This window comes from Schistocerca americana, chromosome 2 (genome assembly GCF_021461395.2).
Source record: "Schistocerca americana isolate TAMUIC-IGC-003095 chromosome 2, iqSchAmer2.1, whole genome shotgun sequence".
Taxonomy (NCBI): Eukaryota; Metazoa; Arthropoda; class Insecta; order Orthoptera; family Acrididae; genus Schistocerca; species Schistocerca americana.
The window spans coordinates 636,845,992-636,860,801 of NC_060120.1; the positions used below are offsets into that span (position 1 = coordinate 636,845,992).

Here is a 14,810-nt window from a genome sequence, read left to right on the forward strand (position 1 = left end):
GCCCGAATCTGATGTTGAAATGTGTCTTGAAGAACCGAAAGTAAAAATCATATTCTACTGGAGATTCAAAGCGCTTCTCCATGTACAAACAATGCATTTCTTTGATAGTGAGATCGGCAGACAAGTATTGTCTATTGCCATTGTCTCGACGACTATAATGCAATACTACCCTAGGAAAACTGTCAATGTAACAATGAATCTTTTGCACAGTTTCATCTGGAATTTGCTGCGTCTTGTATTATGCTTTCACCTACCATCTGGTTTTGGTGTGATAGCTCCGTCAAAAGAAAGTTGCTTTGCGATGTTTTCCACTCGCTTTCTGGACACTCCATGCAGTGACGCCAACCCCTTTTTTACAAACTCTTGGATTACTTTCACTGACTCGAACAGTACAAACATTTGAAAACGCCCTGGGCTTTCCTGTTCCACTTTTGGCCAATTTCTTGTAAAAGGTAAACCTTTAATGCAACCAGCCAAATACACATCTTGGGCATGCTTAGTCGTTAGGCCATTAAAAGCATTAATAATAGAATGCCTTGCTTCAATGTCGAATTTAGTAAAGCACTTGTATTTGCAACTGCAATCATTACCTGTAGTCCGACGAGGCATGTTTTTTCTATTTGTGCTCTTGTACTTCTTTCCGCCAACCCTCCGCTGTTTTCTTATGTTCCGCTCCCATCGTTCCTTTTGCGATCATTTTTTTCCTCTTCAATGGTTCAACAACTCCGTCTCTGCTTCTTGAAACTTCTTCTGATCAGTAGACGTCTCATCTTCACCTGGCTCGTAGTTTCTGAAGAGTCACAATTAAACAGTCCTTCCTCTTCTGATTCACTCACATTGACAGAAACCGTGAAATCAAAAGATGATGAAGTCACAAAACAGATCTTAAACCTGATAAAAAATATTCCTCACAGAAAACGCGGAATATTTACACCGGTCTGCTGAACACTACGTAACATAATCTCCTTCCTGCTATCGTTTGGGGGAAGAACGAGGCACCTCCCGTTTTCGCGCAAACTCGGAGCACAGGCAGCTCCGTCTGTTGGATTTCTCTGGAACCAGCGGGTGCAGCTGCCTCATTCTTGCACCAAACCCCTCAATCGATGTGCTGAATCACTACCTCTCCAGATCCGATCAATAACGTCTGGGATGTAATTGAACGTGGCATCAGATCTCATCGCCCCCCTCCTCGGAATTTACGAGAATTAGGTGACTTGTATGTGCAGATGTGGTTGCATCTCCGTCCTGCGACCAACCAAGCCTTCATTGCTTCCGTGTTAAGACGCGTCACTGCTGTTATCAGTGTGAAATGTGGGCATGCCGGCTATTAGGTAGGCGGTAGTAATGTTCTGGCTGATCAGTGTATATCTAATCCCCATACATACTAGAAAAGTATGTTCTTTCTTTTCCATTTAACTAGACCGTGCCACAGCAATGCGTGAGCAACTACTGTTAGTAAACCATAAACACTGAACGTAGCACATAAAATGCTGAAAAATGTGTGGCCAAGTATAACAGAAAGAGAAAATAAACTGAGTTTTTCATAAGGTGGGGAAACTCTGCAGTACGATTGTTATTGTAAAGACTTTGAAGCGAGAAGTGATAGCTCTGAGAGAAGAGCACCTGCCACTTTACAGCTGTGTGTTCTCTGAAAGTAAAGAACATACTCGTACCTGCTGCGTCCTCATTGACTCTGAAGATGACCTGGAGGCAACCCAGGTCTTCACCATCCTTGAACTGCAGACATTTCAACTTGAAGCGTCCATACAATAGCGAGGCCATCTTCTGCAACTTTAAGTTCAGTGGAAAGAAGTGCTTCATGCTGTACTTGCCCTGTGAACAAAGACATCAGTCCCCTATGTAGTCAAACGAGCAGTTGAATCAGAGTAGCGTTTATCACCCGCTTCCGTTCAGATTACAGCAGTAACGCGTATTGGCGCGGCCAGCACAAGACACCGAAAAAGTTTGAAAACCACCTTAATCGTAGACTGTTCAACTGATATTCACATTTCACGGAAGTCAGTCGATACAGAGTCCACCGTGCACAGAACAAGCCAAGTGAAACGGACACGCTTGAAGTCATGTGAACCGAAGGGGAGGGTGAGCGTGAAGAGGGAGATGGGGCTTGCGCACAATCACCCTCATGTCCGTGGACTGTCCTTCAAACCATACCGACACAACTCGAGAGCGATGGGTCAGTCATTTTGTTACTGAATGTAGGGCTTGGCTGTGGAATATTCTACGCCAACAAATGGAAGCACATGAATGGACCTTAGGTTTCTGTATCGTGGCCCGTTGAGAGGTTGCATAAAATCAGGGACCTCATTTCATCCCATGCACAATGCCTCCTTCGCAACAAAGCCTCTTCACCTCCAAATAACTACTGTAACCCATATCCGAAACTGCATACTAGACTTGTCTTTTGCTCTCCCTCTGCAATTTTTGTTCCCTCCCCCCTCCCCCCCCCCTCTCTTTCTTTCTTCCAATGGTAAATTGACGACTCCTTGAGGTCTCGGAATGTTTCCTATCAAACGATTCCTTATTGTAGTCAAGGCAGACCATAAATTTTGCTCACCAATTCTATTCACTGCCTCTTCATTTACTATTTGATCTACCCATCTAATCTTCAGCATTTATCTATTTGTCTCCTTCTACAATTTTTACCCATCACACTTCCCTCTAGTACTGAGTTAGTCATCCCTTGATGTCTCAAAATTTGTTCTCTTAAGTCAGGTCTTCTTTAGCCAAGTTATGCCAAAAACTTCTTGTTTTCAACATCTTGTCATTGGTTATAGACATATTCATGCTTTCCAGCAGCTCGTAACTAGCATGGTACGAGCTCATGTTAGACGCCCGTTTACCATGCTGCGAGGGTCGATGCAAGATGACAAGGGCATACGCGCCAGACAGTGATGATATTGTGTGCAAAGAGAGTGCACAGGGCTACACCCACGTAAGTAATGAGTAGAAACATGCGTTTGGGATTAAAAGATACACATAAAGGGACGGGGCCCAGCTTTAAATAGGTTGTGACAGTTAAATTGTTGCGCTACTGAGCGGTCAGTACGCAAGAGAAGAACCGACACTGTCGCGATGTTTCATGGTCACAGCAAGTTGTTTTCGAGGTGATGATTAAAAATTTATGACATCCTTCGTACTGAGGTGAACTAGTGGGTGCCAGAGACACAGTCGCAACAAACGTTGGCGATAAACGTTCACAACTCATAACTAAGTTTTCACCAGTATATGAAAGCATGGAAGAGACCCAGTATTTCCTCCTACAGTAAGTGCGAAAAAATCAGCTCAGTTTTGTAAAACAATTGTATGAGTAAAGAAAGAGCTCAGTCCACATGAAACAGGGAAAGAAAGGTTTAGCCCATTAACTGCTGGTATTTGAAGTAAATAATGATATAGGATCCAGCCCTGCCAAACAGTTGTTGTCAAACGTTGTTAGCATTCTGTGCCTAGGTGGCACGTTAAGCTTATGTGTGCAGTTCTTTACATAGTTTACTAATTTTTTAAAAAAATTGTGAAAATGATGGTAGGCAAGGTGAGCGACAGACTGATTGATGTCTGTAGGGAAGGAAGACACGCATGGCCGTTTATATCAGGTAAACAAAAATGACTTAACGTCTCATAACATGGCAGAAAACTGCCATTCTAGGTTATACTGTTTTAGCAACGTGCCTGAAAATACAAGACATTTTAAGAAGGAGGACAATGAAAGATGGATGTGATTCAAGATTTAACAGCGCAGACGACTATTACTGAGCTCGAGGCCAAATGGGAGATGGAGTGAAAGAAATTTTAATTTTTCGTATGGTATTTATGGTGACACATGGCATATCAGAACTTAAGATTCAGTATTTAGTATCTAGTCTTCGAACTACTAGGAACGCCCCTATCGATAAGAGAGGGAAATATGGGGAGAGTCCCCGGAAATTGAGAGATGAAACAATGAAGGCCATTAAGCACCACATTACCTCCTTCCTAGTTAGAAACTGTCAATATGTAAGAAAAGATACAACTATAGTATACCTCTCTGAGGAACTGAATATAAGTAAAATGTTCAGTTTAATCGTAGAGGCATCACCCAACAATTAAGGCGTCTTATGAAACACGTAGAGACGTATTTAATACGAGCTTCTATATTTCCTTTGGGTATCCCTACGCAGATACACGTGACACCAGTCGCAAATATTCAGCCGAAGTGAAATGTCTGAAAATGGAAAAAATAAATTGCACGAAACTAGCAAAAATAAGAGATATTGAGTCTCAATCGACGGCAGATATTTATGCATGCTGAGTGCACCAAGCTTGTCAAAAGCGCTCGGCAGGCCCTGGCAGTCATCGATCCAACTGCCAGCCAAACCAACGACGCATAATTTCGGTGGTCTGACGGGAACCGGTATTACCACTGGGGCATGGTCGTTGGCAGTTGAGAAGCTACCTGACTGAGAAATGGCGGCTCCGGTCACGAAAACTGACAATGGTCGGGAGAGCGGTGTGCTGACCACATGCCCCTCCATATCAGCATCCAGTGACGTCTAACAGCCGAGGATGACACGGCGGTCGGTCGGCACTGTTAGGCCTTCCGAGTCATGTTCGGACGGCGAGAGAGATTTTATCTATGTATGATTTTGACATCCACTGTTTATCAAATGCTGAGAGAACATCTTTCCGTTACGATATTGCAGTGCCTTGATGGTCGAATGGAATGTTGCCATACTTGCAACTGCGAACACAATTCATGTATTTTTCTTTATCCTGAATGTGTTGCCGAAAAGGTAAGATATCTATCCTATGAGTCACATATTTCCTTACAGTTACCTTGACATGGCCATGAAAAGTTCTTGATATACATCCAAGAGAGAGGAAAAAAAAACAACTACCACGAGGGAATTATCCGAATGGGACCGAAGTCGGTAGCTGTGATGTACATGTATAGACACACAAATAATTACAATTTCAGAAAAATTGGATGATTCATTTAAGAGAAAGAGCTTCACAGATCGGTCCACCACTGGCCCTTACCCAAGCAGTTATTCGCTTTGGCACTGATCGATAGAGTTGCTGGAAGCCCTTCTGAGGGACATCGTACCAAGTTCTGTCCGATTAGCGCGTCAGATCGTCAGAATTCCGAGCTCATTTAATGGTCCTCGCTATAATCCTCAAAACATTCTCAATTATGGTTAGCACGGGCGACCTTGCTGGTCAAGGATATCAGTAGCTCGGACGGAATGTCATCTACTCCTGGGACCTTGTTTCGACTTAAGTCTTTCAATGCTCTGTCAGTTTTTTCTTGCACTATCATATCTCCCACCTCATCTTAATGTATATCCTCATTACTTTCTGTAATATTTCCATGAAGTTCATTTCTCTTGCATTACCTATCCCCTCTATATACTCCTTCCACCCTTCAGCTTTCCCTTCTTTGCGTAGTACCGGTTTTCCATCTCAGCTCTTTATATTCATACAGCTACTCTCTTTTCTCCAAGGACCTCTTTAATTTTCCTATAGGCGATATCTATCTTCTACATCCTTACACTTGTCCTCTAACCACTCTTTCTTAGCCTACTATTTTTTCTTTTCTTCCTTTTCCTACTATCGAATTCCAGCCTCCAATCACAATTTAATTTTTTACTGCCTTAACTATGTGAATAATTTAGTTTATCTCATCATATATTGTGAGAATACATGTATGAACCATGGACCTTGCCGTTGGTGGGGAGGCTTGCGTGCCTCAGCGATACAGATAGCCGTACCGTAGGTGCAACCACAACGGAGGGGTATCTGTTGAGAGGCCAGACAAAGTGTGGTTCCTGAAGAGGGGCAGCAACCTTTTCAGTAGTTGCAGGGGCATTAGTCTGGATGATTGACTGATCTGGCCTTGTAACGCTAACCAAAATGGCCTTGCTGTTGTGGTACTGCGAACGGCTGAAAGCAAGGGGAACTACAGCCGTAATTTTTCCCGAGGGCATGCCGCTTTACTGTATGATTAAATGATGATGGCATCCTCTTGGGTAAAATATTCCGGAGGTAAAATAGTCCCCCATTCGGATCTCCGGGCGGGGACTACTCAAGAGGACGTCGTTATCAGGAGAAGGAAAACTGGCGTTCTACGGATCGGAGCGTGGAATGTCAGATCCCTTAATCGGGCAGGTAGGTTAGAAAATTTAAAAAGGGAAATGGATAGGTTAAAGTTAGATATAGTGGGAATTAGTGAAGTTCAGTGGCAGGAGGAACAAGACTTTTGGTCAGGCGAATACAGGGTTATAAATACAAAATCAGCCGGCCTGTGAGGCCAAGCGGTTCTAGGCGCGTCATTCTGGAACCGCGAGACCGCTACGGTCGCAGGTTCGAATCCTGCCTCGGGCATGGATGTGTGTGATGTCCTTAGGTTAGTTAGGTTTAAGTAGTTCTAGGGGACTGATGACCTCAGATGTTAAGTCCCATAGTGCTCAGAGCCATTTGAGCCAAATACAAAATCAAATACGGGCAATGCAGGAGTAGGTTTAATAATGAATAAAAAAATAGGAGTGCGGGTAAGCTACTATAAACAGCATAGTGAACGCAGTATTGTGGCCAAGGTAGACACGAAGCCCACGCCTAGTACAGTAGTAAAAGTTTATATGCCAACTAGCTCTGCAGATGATGAAGAAATTGATGAAATGTATGATGAGATAAAAGAAATTATTCAGGTAGTGGAGAGAGACGAAAATTTAATAGTTATGGGTGACTGGAATTCAACAGTAGGAAAAGGAAGAGAAGGGAGCGTAGTAAGTGAATATGGATTAGGGCTAAGAATTGAAAGAGGAAGCCGCCTTGTATAATTTTGCACAGAGCATAACTTAATCGTAGCTAACACTTGGTTCAAGAATCATGAAAGTAGGTTGTACACATGGAAGAACTCTGGAGATACTAGAAGGTTTCAGATAGATTATATAATGGTAAGAGAGAGATTTAGGAACCAGGTTTTAAATTGTAAGACATTTCTAGGAGCAGATGTGGACTCTGGAATGGATAATGGAATGTATTCGAATTAAGTCGGGTGATGCTGAGGGAATTAGATTAGGAAATGAGACACTTAAAGTAGTGAAAATAACTGATGATGGTCGAAGTAGAGAGGATGTAAAATGTAGACTGGCAATGGCAAGGAAAGCGTTTCTGAAGAAGAGAAATTAGTTGTTAACATCGAGTATAGATTTAAGTGTCAGGAAATCGTTTCTGAAAGTATTTGTATGGAGTGAAGCCATGTATGGAAGTGAAACATGGACGATAAATAGTTTAGACAAGAAGAGAATAGAAGCTTGCGAAATGTGGTGCTACAGAAGAATGATGAAGATTAGATGGATAGATCACATAACTAATGAGGAGGTATTGAATAGACTTGGGGAGGAAAGGAGTTCGTGGCAAAACTTGACTAGAAGAAGGGATCGGTTGGTAGGACGTGTTCTGAGGCATCAAGCGGTCACCAATTTAGTACTGGAGGGCAGCGTGGAGGGTAAAAATCGTAGAGGGAGACCAAGAGATGAATACACTAAGCAGAGTCAGAAGGATGTAGGCTGCAGTAGGTACTGGGAGATGAAGAAGCTTGCACAGGATAGAGTAGCATGGAGAGCTGCATCAAACCAGTCTCAGGACTGAAGACCACAACAACAACAACAACAACATGTATATCATAAAAGGGGATGTGCAATGAGGCGATAAAAGTCACGGAATACTTCCTGATATCGTGTTGGATCTCCTTTTGCCTGGCACAGCACAGCAACTCGACACGGCATGGACTCAACAAGTCGCTGGAAACCCTCTGCAGAAATGTTGAACAATGCTGCCTCTATAGCCGCCAATAATTACGGAATTGTTATTGGTGCAAGACGATGCGCACGAACTGACCTCTCGATTATGCTCCTTAAATGTTCGACGGAATTGATGTCGTGTGATCTGGGTGGCCTAATCATTCGCTCGAATTGTCCAGGACGTTCTTCAAACCATTAGTGAACAATTGTGGCACGGTGACATGACATCGTTGTTTGGGAACATGAAGTCTATGAATGGCGGCAAATTGTCTCCAAGTAGCCGAACATAACCATTTCCAGTCAATGACCGGTTCAGTTGGACTATAGGACCCATTCCATTCAGTGTAAACGCAGCCCATACCATTATGGAGTCAGCACCAGCTTGCACAGTGCCTTATTGACAAGTGGGTGGCGGGGGGAGGGGGAGAGGGGTGTTCTGCACTACACTCGAACTTCCCATAACCTCGTACCAACTGCAATCGGGATTCATCTGACCAGAACACGGTCTTCCAACCGATGAGATCGCGAGCCCAGGAGAGGTGTTACAGGCGACGTCCTACTTTTGGCAAAGATACTCGAGTCGGTCGTGTGCTGCCACAGCCCATTAACGACAAATTTCGCCGCACTGTCCTAACGGATATGTCCGTTGTACGGCGCACGTTGATTTCTGCGCTTATTTCACGCAGTGTTGCTTGTCTCTTAGCACTGATAACTCTACGCAAACGCCGTCTCTGTTGGTCGATAATTGAAGGCCGTCGGGCACTGCGTTGTCCGTGGTACCTGAATGCTGAAGTTTGATATTCTCGGAATACTCATGACACGCTGGATCTCGGAATGCTGAATTTCCTAACGATTTTCGTAATGGAATGATCCATGCGTCTGGCTACATCTACCATTCCGCGTCCAAAGTCTGTTAATTCCCGTCGGAAACCTTTTCACATGAATCACCTGTATAAAAATGATAGCTCCGCCAATGCACTGCCCTTTTATATTTTGTGGGCGCGTTACTTACCTTTTGTATATGTGCATATCCCTGTTCCATTGAGTTTTGTCACTTCAGTGTATGTATATATAGCCCCCATCTCCTCCTAAACACCTGAACCGATTTCAACCAAACTTGGTAGACATATTACTATTTGTGTGGGTAAAGGGGTAGATGTGGGAGTGAAAAAGGCGCGTAGCTTACAACCCGTAAATAGCCTGAATAAAATCAAACAGTATCTGAGAATGAGAGCTCGTAGTAACTTGCAAGGAACGTACACGTAATATCAAATCCTTACGAGCCTTTCTTTCGCTGATAATCCCCCCACAATTACTACTTACTCTATTTGCAGTACATCTGGCAGACAGTATCAACACATACCGCTGAATGTACTTGCAAAAATATATCACTGGACGATACATAGTTCAGGAGATATGACGCCATGTACACGGGGATGCGTGAAATACTGACGGCATCATGCACAACGATTTAGATTTTTACTTCGTTACTACTAACTCTATTCTCAACACATTTACCATACAATATCCACATATACCACTAGATGCAAATGCAAAATTATATCGTTCTACAACACATACTTCAGGAGATATGCCGTCAGATATATTAACTTCCATGAAAACAAAACTGCAGGGCGAATTCACTAGAGATATACGCTGATCAACTAGAAACTTATTACCACCGCCCTACTATCGGTATAAACCCGTCCAGGCGGTACCAGCGTCACCTGGTAAGGAATGGCTGCTAGTCAGACACACGCACAGTGTACGTAATATCAGTGAGCGTGCTGAGCGTGTGTAGAAAGGGGAAGGTGCACTATCTGTCTGAGTATGGCCGATGGTAGATTGTGATGGCCCGGAGGGTCGGTACAAGCATTTCGGAAACTGCCCGACTTGTCGGTTGTTCGAGGAACGTTATCGTCAGTGTCTTCAATCGTAGTGAAATCAAGGTGAAACAACATTCAGACGTCGTGGGATTTGGTGGCCACCCCTCTCTAAAAATGCTGGACGTCGTAGACCGGGCACACTGGTAAAGCAGGACAGGCAGCTGTCTATGGCGGATCTGACATCAGGCTTTAGCGCTGGGTAGAGTACATTTGTGTCTGAACACACAGTCCACCGAACACTCCTAACAATGGGCCTTCGCATCCGGCGACCCATGCATGTACCACCACACCATGACATCGGCAACTACAGCTGAAATGGGCACGTGACTGTGGGCACTGAATGTTGGCGCATTGACAGAGCGTTGCATGGTCTGATGACTCACGATACGTTTGTCAACTGTTAATGTTAGAAACCATTCTGAGTTCAATTTCAATCTGCTAAGTACAACTCTTCACTCTGTACACTGCACAGTTTAACACACAGTACGTGGCACAATATCTTTGACTCCAAATATCACTCTCTCTCTTTATTACAGTTGGCATTCTACTTTCATAATAAACATTTAACGATGACACTTTAATGTATGCAGCTAACCCGGAGAAAGTTTGATTTACTGCCAGATAAAAATTCATAATGAAGGTTTTTGCACTGAGACACCACTTATTTCTTTCACTGCACTAATACTTCAAAGAGAAATCATTAACACTTTATACAAAAGAATGAACTGAAACAACAATTAGATGGACTGATAAGGTGAGGAATGGGGAGGTTCTGAGCAGAATCGGAGAGGAAAGGAACAAGAAAATAAATGCGCCATGTCACAAGGCCAGGTGTGTGACGGAGTGGTTCGAGGAACACAGTGGTGAGTTTCAGTTGATGTGGTGTCTCTCCTCTCTTCCCAGCTCGCCAAATGTGAACCCTATCGATCACCTCTGGGATGCGATTGAACGTGGCGTCTGATCTCATTGGCTCCTCCCCGAAATTTACGGGAATTAGGGGCTTTTGTGTACAGTAGCAAATCCCTTCAGCGACCTACCAAGGCCTTGCTTTCATGTCACGACGCGTCACCGCTTTTATCCGTGCAAAAGGTAGTCATTATGTTCTCGCTGATCAGTTTATGTGAACTACCTGTACGAATACGTGTGCAATATGTTAAGTATACGTGAAATGTATATGATTTTCATATTCGGTAAAGCCACAGGTAAAAAGATTCTGCTAAACATATGGGTCGATTTTAGCCGAACTTGGTACACCTGTTAGATACTATCTAGAAAGAAGTTCTGTGGGGGTAAGAACCAGCAACCTCTTGTTGGCGCGGAAAGAAGTTCTGTGGTGGTAAGAACCAGCAACCTCTTGTTGGTGCGGGGGTGGTATCATGGAAAGCGAATAGGGGGGAGGGGGGGGATGAACAGATAGAGAGGAGGAAGGAGGTGATGGGCAAAGAGAGGGGAGCAGCAAATGGACAGAGAGAGGGGCAGGATGAGATGGACAGTTAGTGGGAGGGGGGGTTCAGAAATGGACAGAGAGGGGGGAGAGGAAGTGGACAGAAAGGGGAGTAGATGGAGAGAGAGAAGAGAGGACATGGACAGACAAAGGAAACAGAAAGAGGTGGACAGAGAAAGTGGGGAGAAAGGGATGGACAGAAAGAGAGGGGAAGAAGAGATGGACAGAGAAAGGAAAGAGGAGATGGCACCGAGACAGAAGAAAAGAATGTGGACAGAGAGTGGGGAGAGGAGGAGATGGCCAATGACAGGGTGAGTTGCAGATTGGTAGGGAGAGGAGCAGGAGGATATGGACAGGGATTGGTGGTGGACAAGGTGGAGAGAGAGGGGAGGAGGAGGTGGACACAGAGGGGGAGGAGGAGATGGAGAGAGGGACGACCAAGGAGGAGATGAACTAATAGAAGACTGGAATAAATACTTATCTGGGCAATGTCAGGTTCTTAACTAGTACGTTAAATACAGAAAGTAATACATTTTGTCCTCTCTGTAGAATTCTTCAAAAACTTCCTAGTCAGAATCACGTTAGTTTATTTCTTTTTAAAGAAGTTATTTATTCTCTTTCAGGTTAGGCCGGACAAATTCTTTAGTTAGAACTAGCAATAAGTTGGTGCCAGAAAACTAAAATATAACTTCCGAGCACGCTAACACTTACACACAACGAAAATGAATATAATATTTAGTATGAATGTCAAGTCCTCCCTTTCACGATCAATATCTGCACAGAGGGAAGTCCACTATCTCTTTACATCAAATGTAACGGTCTCAGAACACAGTATTATCAGAATCAGTATGTGCTTTTAGTGATGGCAGTTGGTGGAAATAACAGAGGACGGCAACCCTGCAACAACTAAAATTTTGGAACATGGGTACGTAGAAAAAAAAAAAAAAAGTCTGCAGCTCGTGGTCTTGTGGCTAGCATTGCTATTCTATGGATCACGGGGTCCCGATTTCGATTCCCGGCCGGATTGTTGATTTTCTCTGCCCGGAGATTGGGTGTTTATGTTGTCCTCATCATTCCATCATCATTCATGAAAAGTGGCGGGATTGGACACTGTTCAGATTGGGAAAGTGTACAGGCGCTGATGACCGCGCAGTTGAGCACCCCACAAACCAAACATCTGCATCATCATCATCGTAATCATAGCAAAATGACTGGGAGACAAGTGATAAGACACAAGCACAATGTTGTTAATCTATGTTTTATCTATTCTTCATTGTTAATATTGTTTATAGCTGTGTAATAATATCGTGTATTATTGCAGACGCTAAATAAATAAAAGAAACAAACTGTAGCGCAGGAGTTGCCACACAGTTGCCTTTGGAGAACGAGTTATTCTTAGAGCTTTTACTATCCATTAACACATACAGTTTATCAAGTTACCTTCTGTAAGGAATGTTGATGCACACAATGACTGTGATATGACTTCCAAATGATGGAGACCAGCAATTATTCGTCCTTTCCTTTCAGGTTTTATTAAGCAAATCTAGATTTCGCCTAATGTCTAGTCATTATCAGTGCTGTGTTTCAGAGTATCAATGCAAGTCCTAATATGTTAGTCCCCTGTTGTTTGGGCTTGTGCCACAGTTCGCTCAAGACTACTGTACTGTCCTGTAGTCTTGAACGAATTGTGACAGAAGCCAAAATAACAGGGGACTGACGCACTAGACATCCATTGATATTTCTGAAATATTGCATTGATAATGGCTAGGCATTCGCCGAAATCTAGATCCTGAAAGGAAAGGACGACTGATCGCTGTGCTCCATCATTTTCAAAGACATAAAATTTAACTGATCATCAACTAAACTACTCTGGCGGAAAAAATTTAGTACACCTGGAAAGACGACGGCAGTTTAAATACAATAACGGTACATGTCATTTGTAGGACAGTAGAAGCATTGATAATGGTTTCAAAGTTGTCCGCCAACAGGTAGCGTAGTGGCATAGCTACCAAAGCCTCATCTATTTAATATGGGGAGCTCATAGCCAGAACGCTCAGTGTGGTGCAAACGCGTGAAGCGAGCAGAAAACCATGCCACGGACACGCACTCATGCTTCCTATAGCCACGTTTATAGCGAGTTTGAAGGGGGTCAAAGTGTGACCTTACGAGTGGCGGGATGGCTCTGGGCGTCGAGGCAACACAGACAACCGCCAGGATCGTCCTAATGGCAGCAGTGGCAGATCGTACAGCTGCCACAGCACAGATGAGACGGTTTGTGAGCCCAGACATGTCGAAAAGAACTTTTGCGAACCAGTTATTAGCAGTGGGAGTAGGAGCACGCACACATCTAGATCGTCTTCCAAAACGCCACAACAACGACGCGCACGACTCGACTTGTGCTATCAGAGGATCACTTACGAGATGGAACGGCCCGCCGTGGTCTTCAACGATGAATGCGAATACTGCCTAATCGCAAGTGATGGTCGTCTGCTTGTAGCACGTAGACCTGGTGAGGCTGTCTCGTAGAGTGCATTCGTCCAAGACACAGTGGTTCCCCCCCTGCGGGTCCGGGGTAAGAATAGGCTCGAGGTATTCCTGCCTGTTGTAAGAGGCAACTAAAAGGAGTCTCACAGGTTTCGGCCTTTATGTGTTGGTCCCCTGTAGGGTTTGATCTCCATTCTTCAAAATTTTTCTGAAGAGCGAGCCAATTGGAGATGGGCGCGTTACATGGTGCATCGTGTCCATCGTGCATTGAGGCCTTTCACCCACTTTCTCGTCGTTGCATTTCAGTCCCGCTCATTCTCCGTCTTTTGTGTGAGGACACCTTCCTGGTTGCGTTTTCCACCATGCACTATGCAGTGCCGCTTTCTGTGCCGACGATGACCATGGACGTCTTTGCACCCAATATCCAGCATGGCAGCCAGTCTGTTGTGGTGGGGTCGCCATGTACCCTGTTAGTTGTAGCCCCTGACAACACAGGGATCGACCTGCTGATGCCTGCGCCGTTAACTCCCAATGTATGCCAAGGAGTAGATGCATATCTACCTGGGGCATCAGGACTCCTGGAAATGGTCATCCTGCCTGGTGGCCCTTGCTGAGGCTGGGTGGCGCCTGTGGGGAGGGCCCTTGGTCAGAGTGCGTGGCATCAGGGAGGATGAACCGCAATGAAGCGTGGTATGTCGTCTCTTTCTGGTGGCAACCCACCAGCAGTCTCTAAGCGTTACAGGGCTCAATTCAATGTGCAAAAGTATGACCCCAAATCGTTTCCCTCCCTGGCCACACCATGGGAGGAACACATGGTTAAGGATGGCAGCAAAGCTTATTCACCCTGGTACCTCGTCTATACGAGAGTTGATGGCGAACTATTCATGTCAATGATGCCTCAGTTTTTTGTGGAGCATTTAGAGGACAAGTTTTGGGAGGTGCAGGGTTTGTCCAAAATGCACTCTGGGTCGGTGTTAATAAAAACAGCATCCTCTGCCCAGTCAAGGGCATTACTCGCCTGTGACAAATTGAGGGATGTTTCTCTTTCCGTCATGCCCCATAAGAGCTTCAATATCGTCCAGGGTATTATATTCCATAGCGACCTTCTTTTATAGTCTGATGACCATCGGCGCGCCAATTTAGAGTGGCGAGGTGTTCACTTCGTCTGGCGCATCAATCGGGGTCCGAGGGACAATC

At 44.5% G+C, this 14,810-nt stretch overlaps 1 protein-coding gene across 1 annotated transcript in view; it reads right to left on the bottom strand.

Annotated features, from left to right (window-relative positions):
- Window positions 1-14,810, bottom strand: part of LOC124595738 — a 191,766-nt gene that overhangs the window by 64,913 nt on the left and 112,043 nt on the right. Inside the window, exon 4 of the mRNA XM_047134614.1 lies at window positions 1,674-1,833. Within this exon, the coding sequence (XP_046990570.1) occupies window positions 1,674-1,833 (160 nt within the window). The remainder of the gene's footprint in view (window positions 1-1,673; window positions 1,834-14,810) is intronic.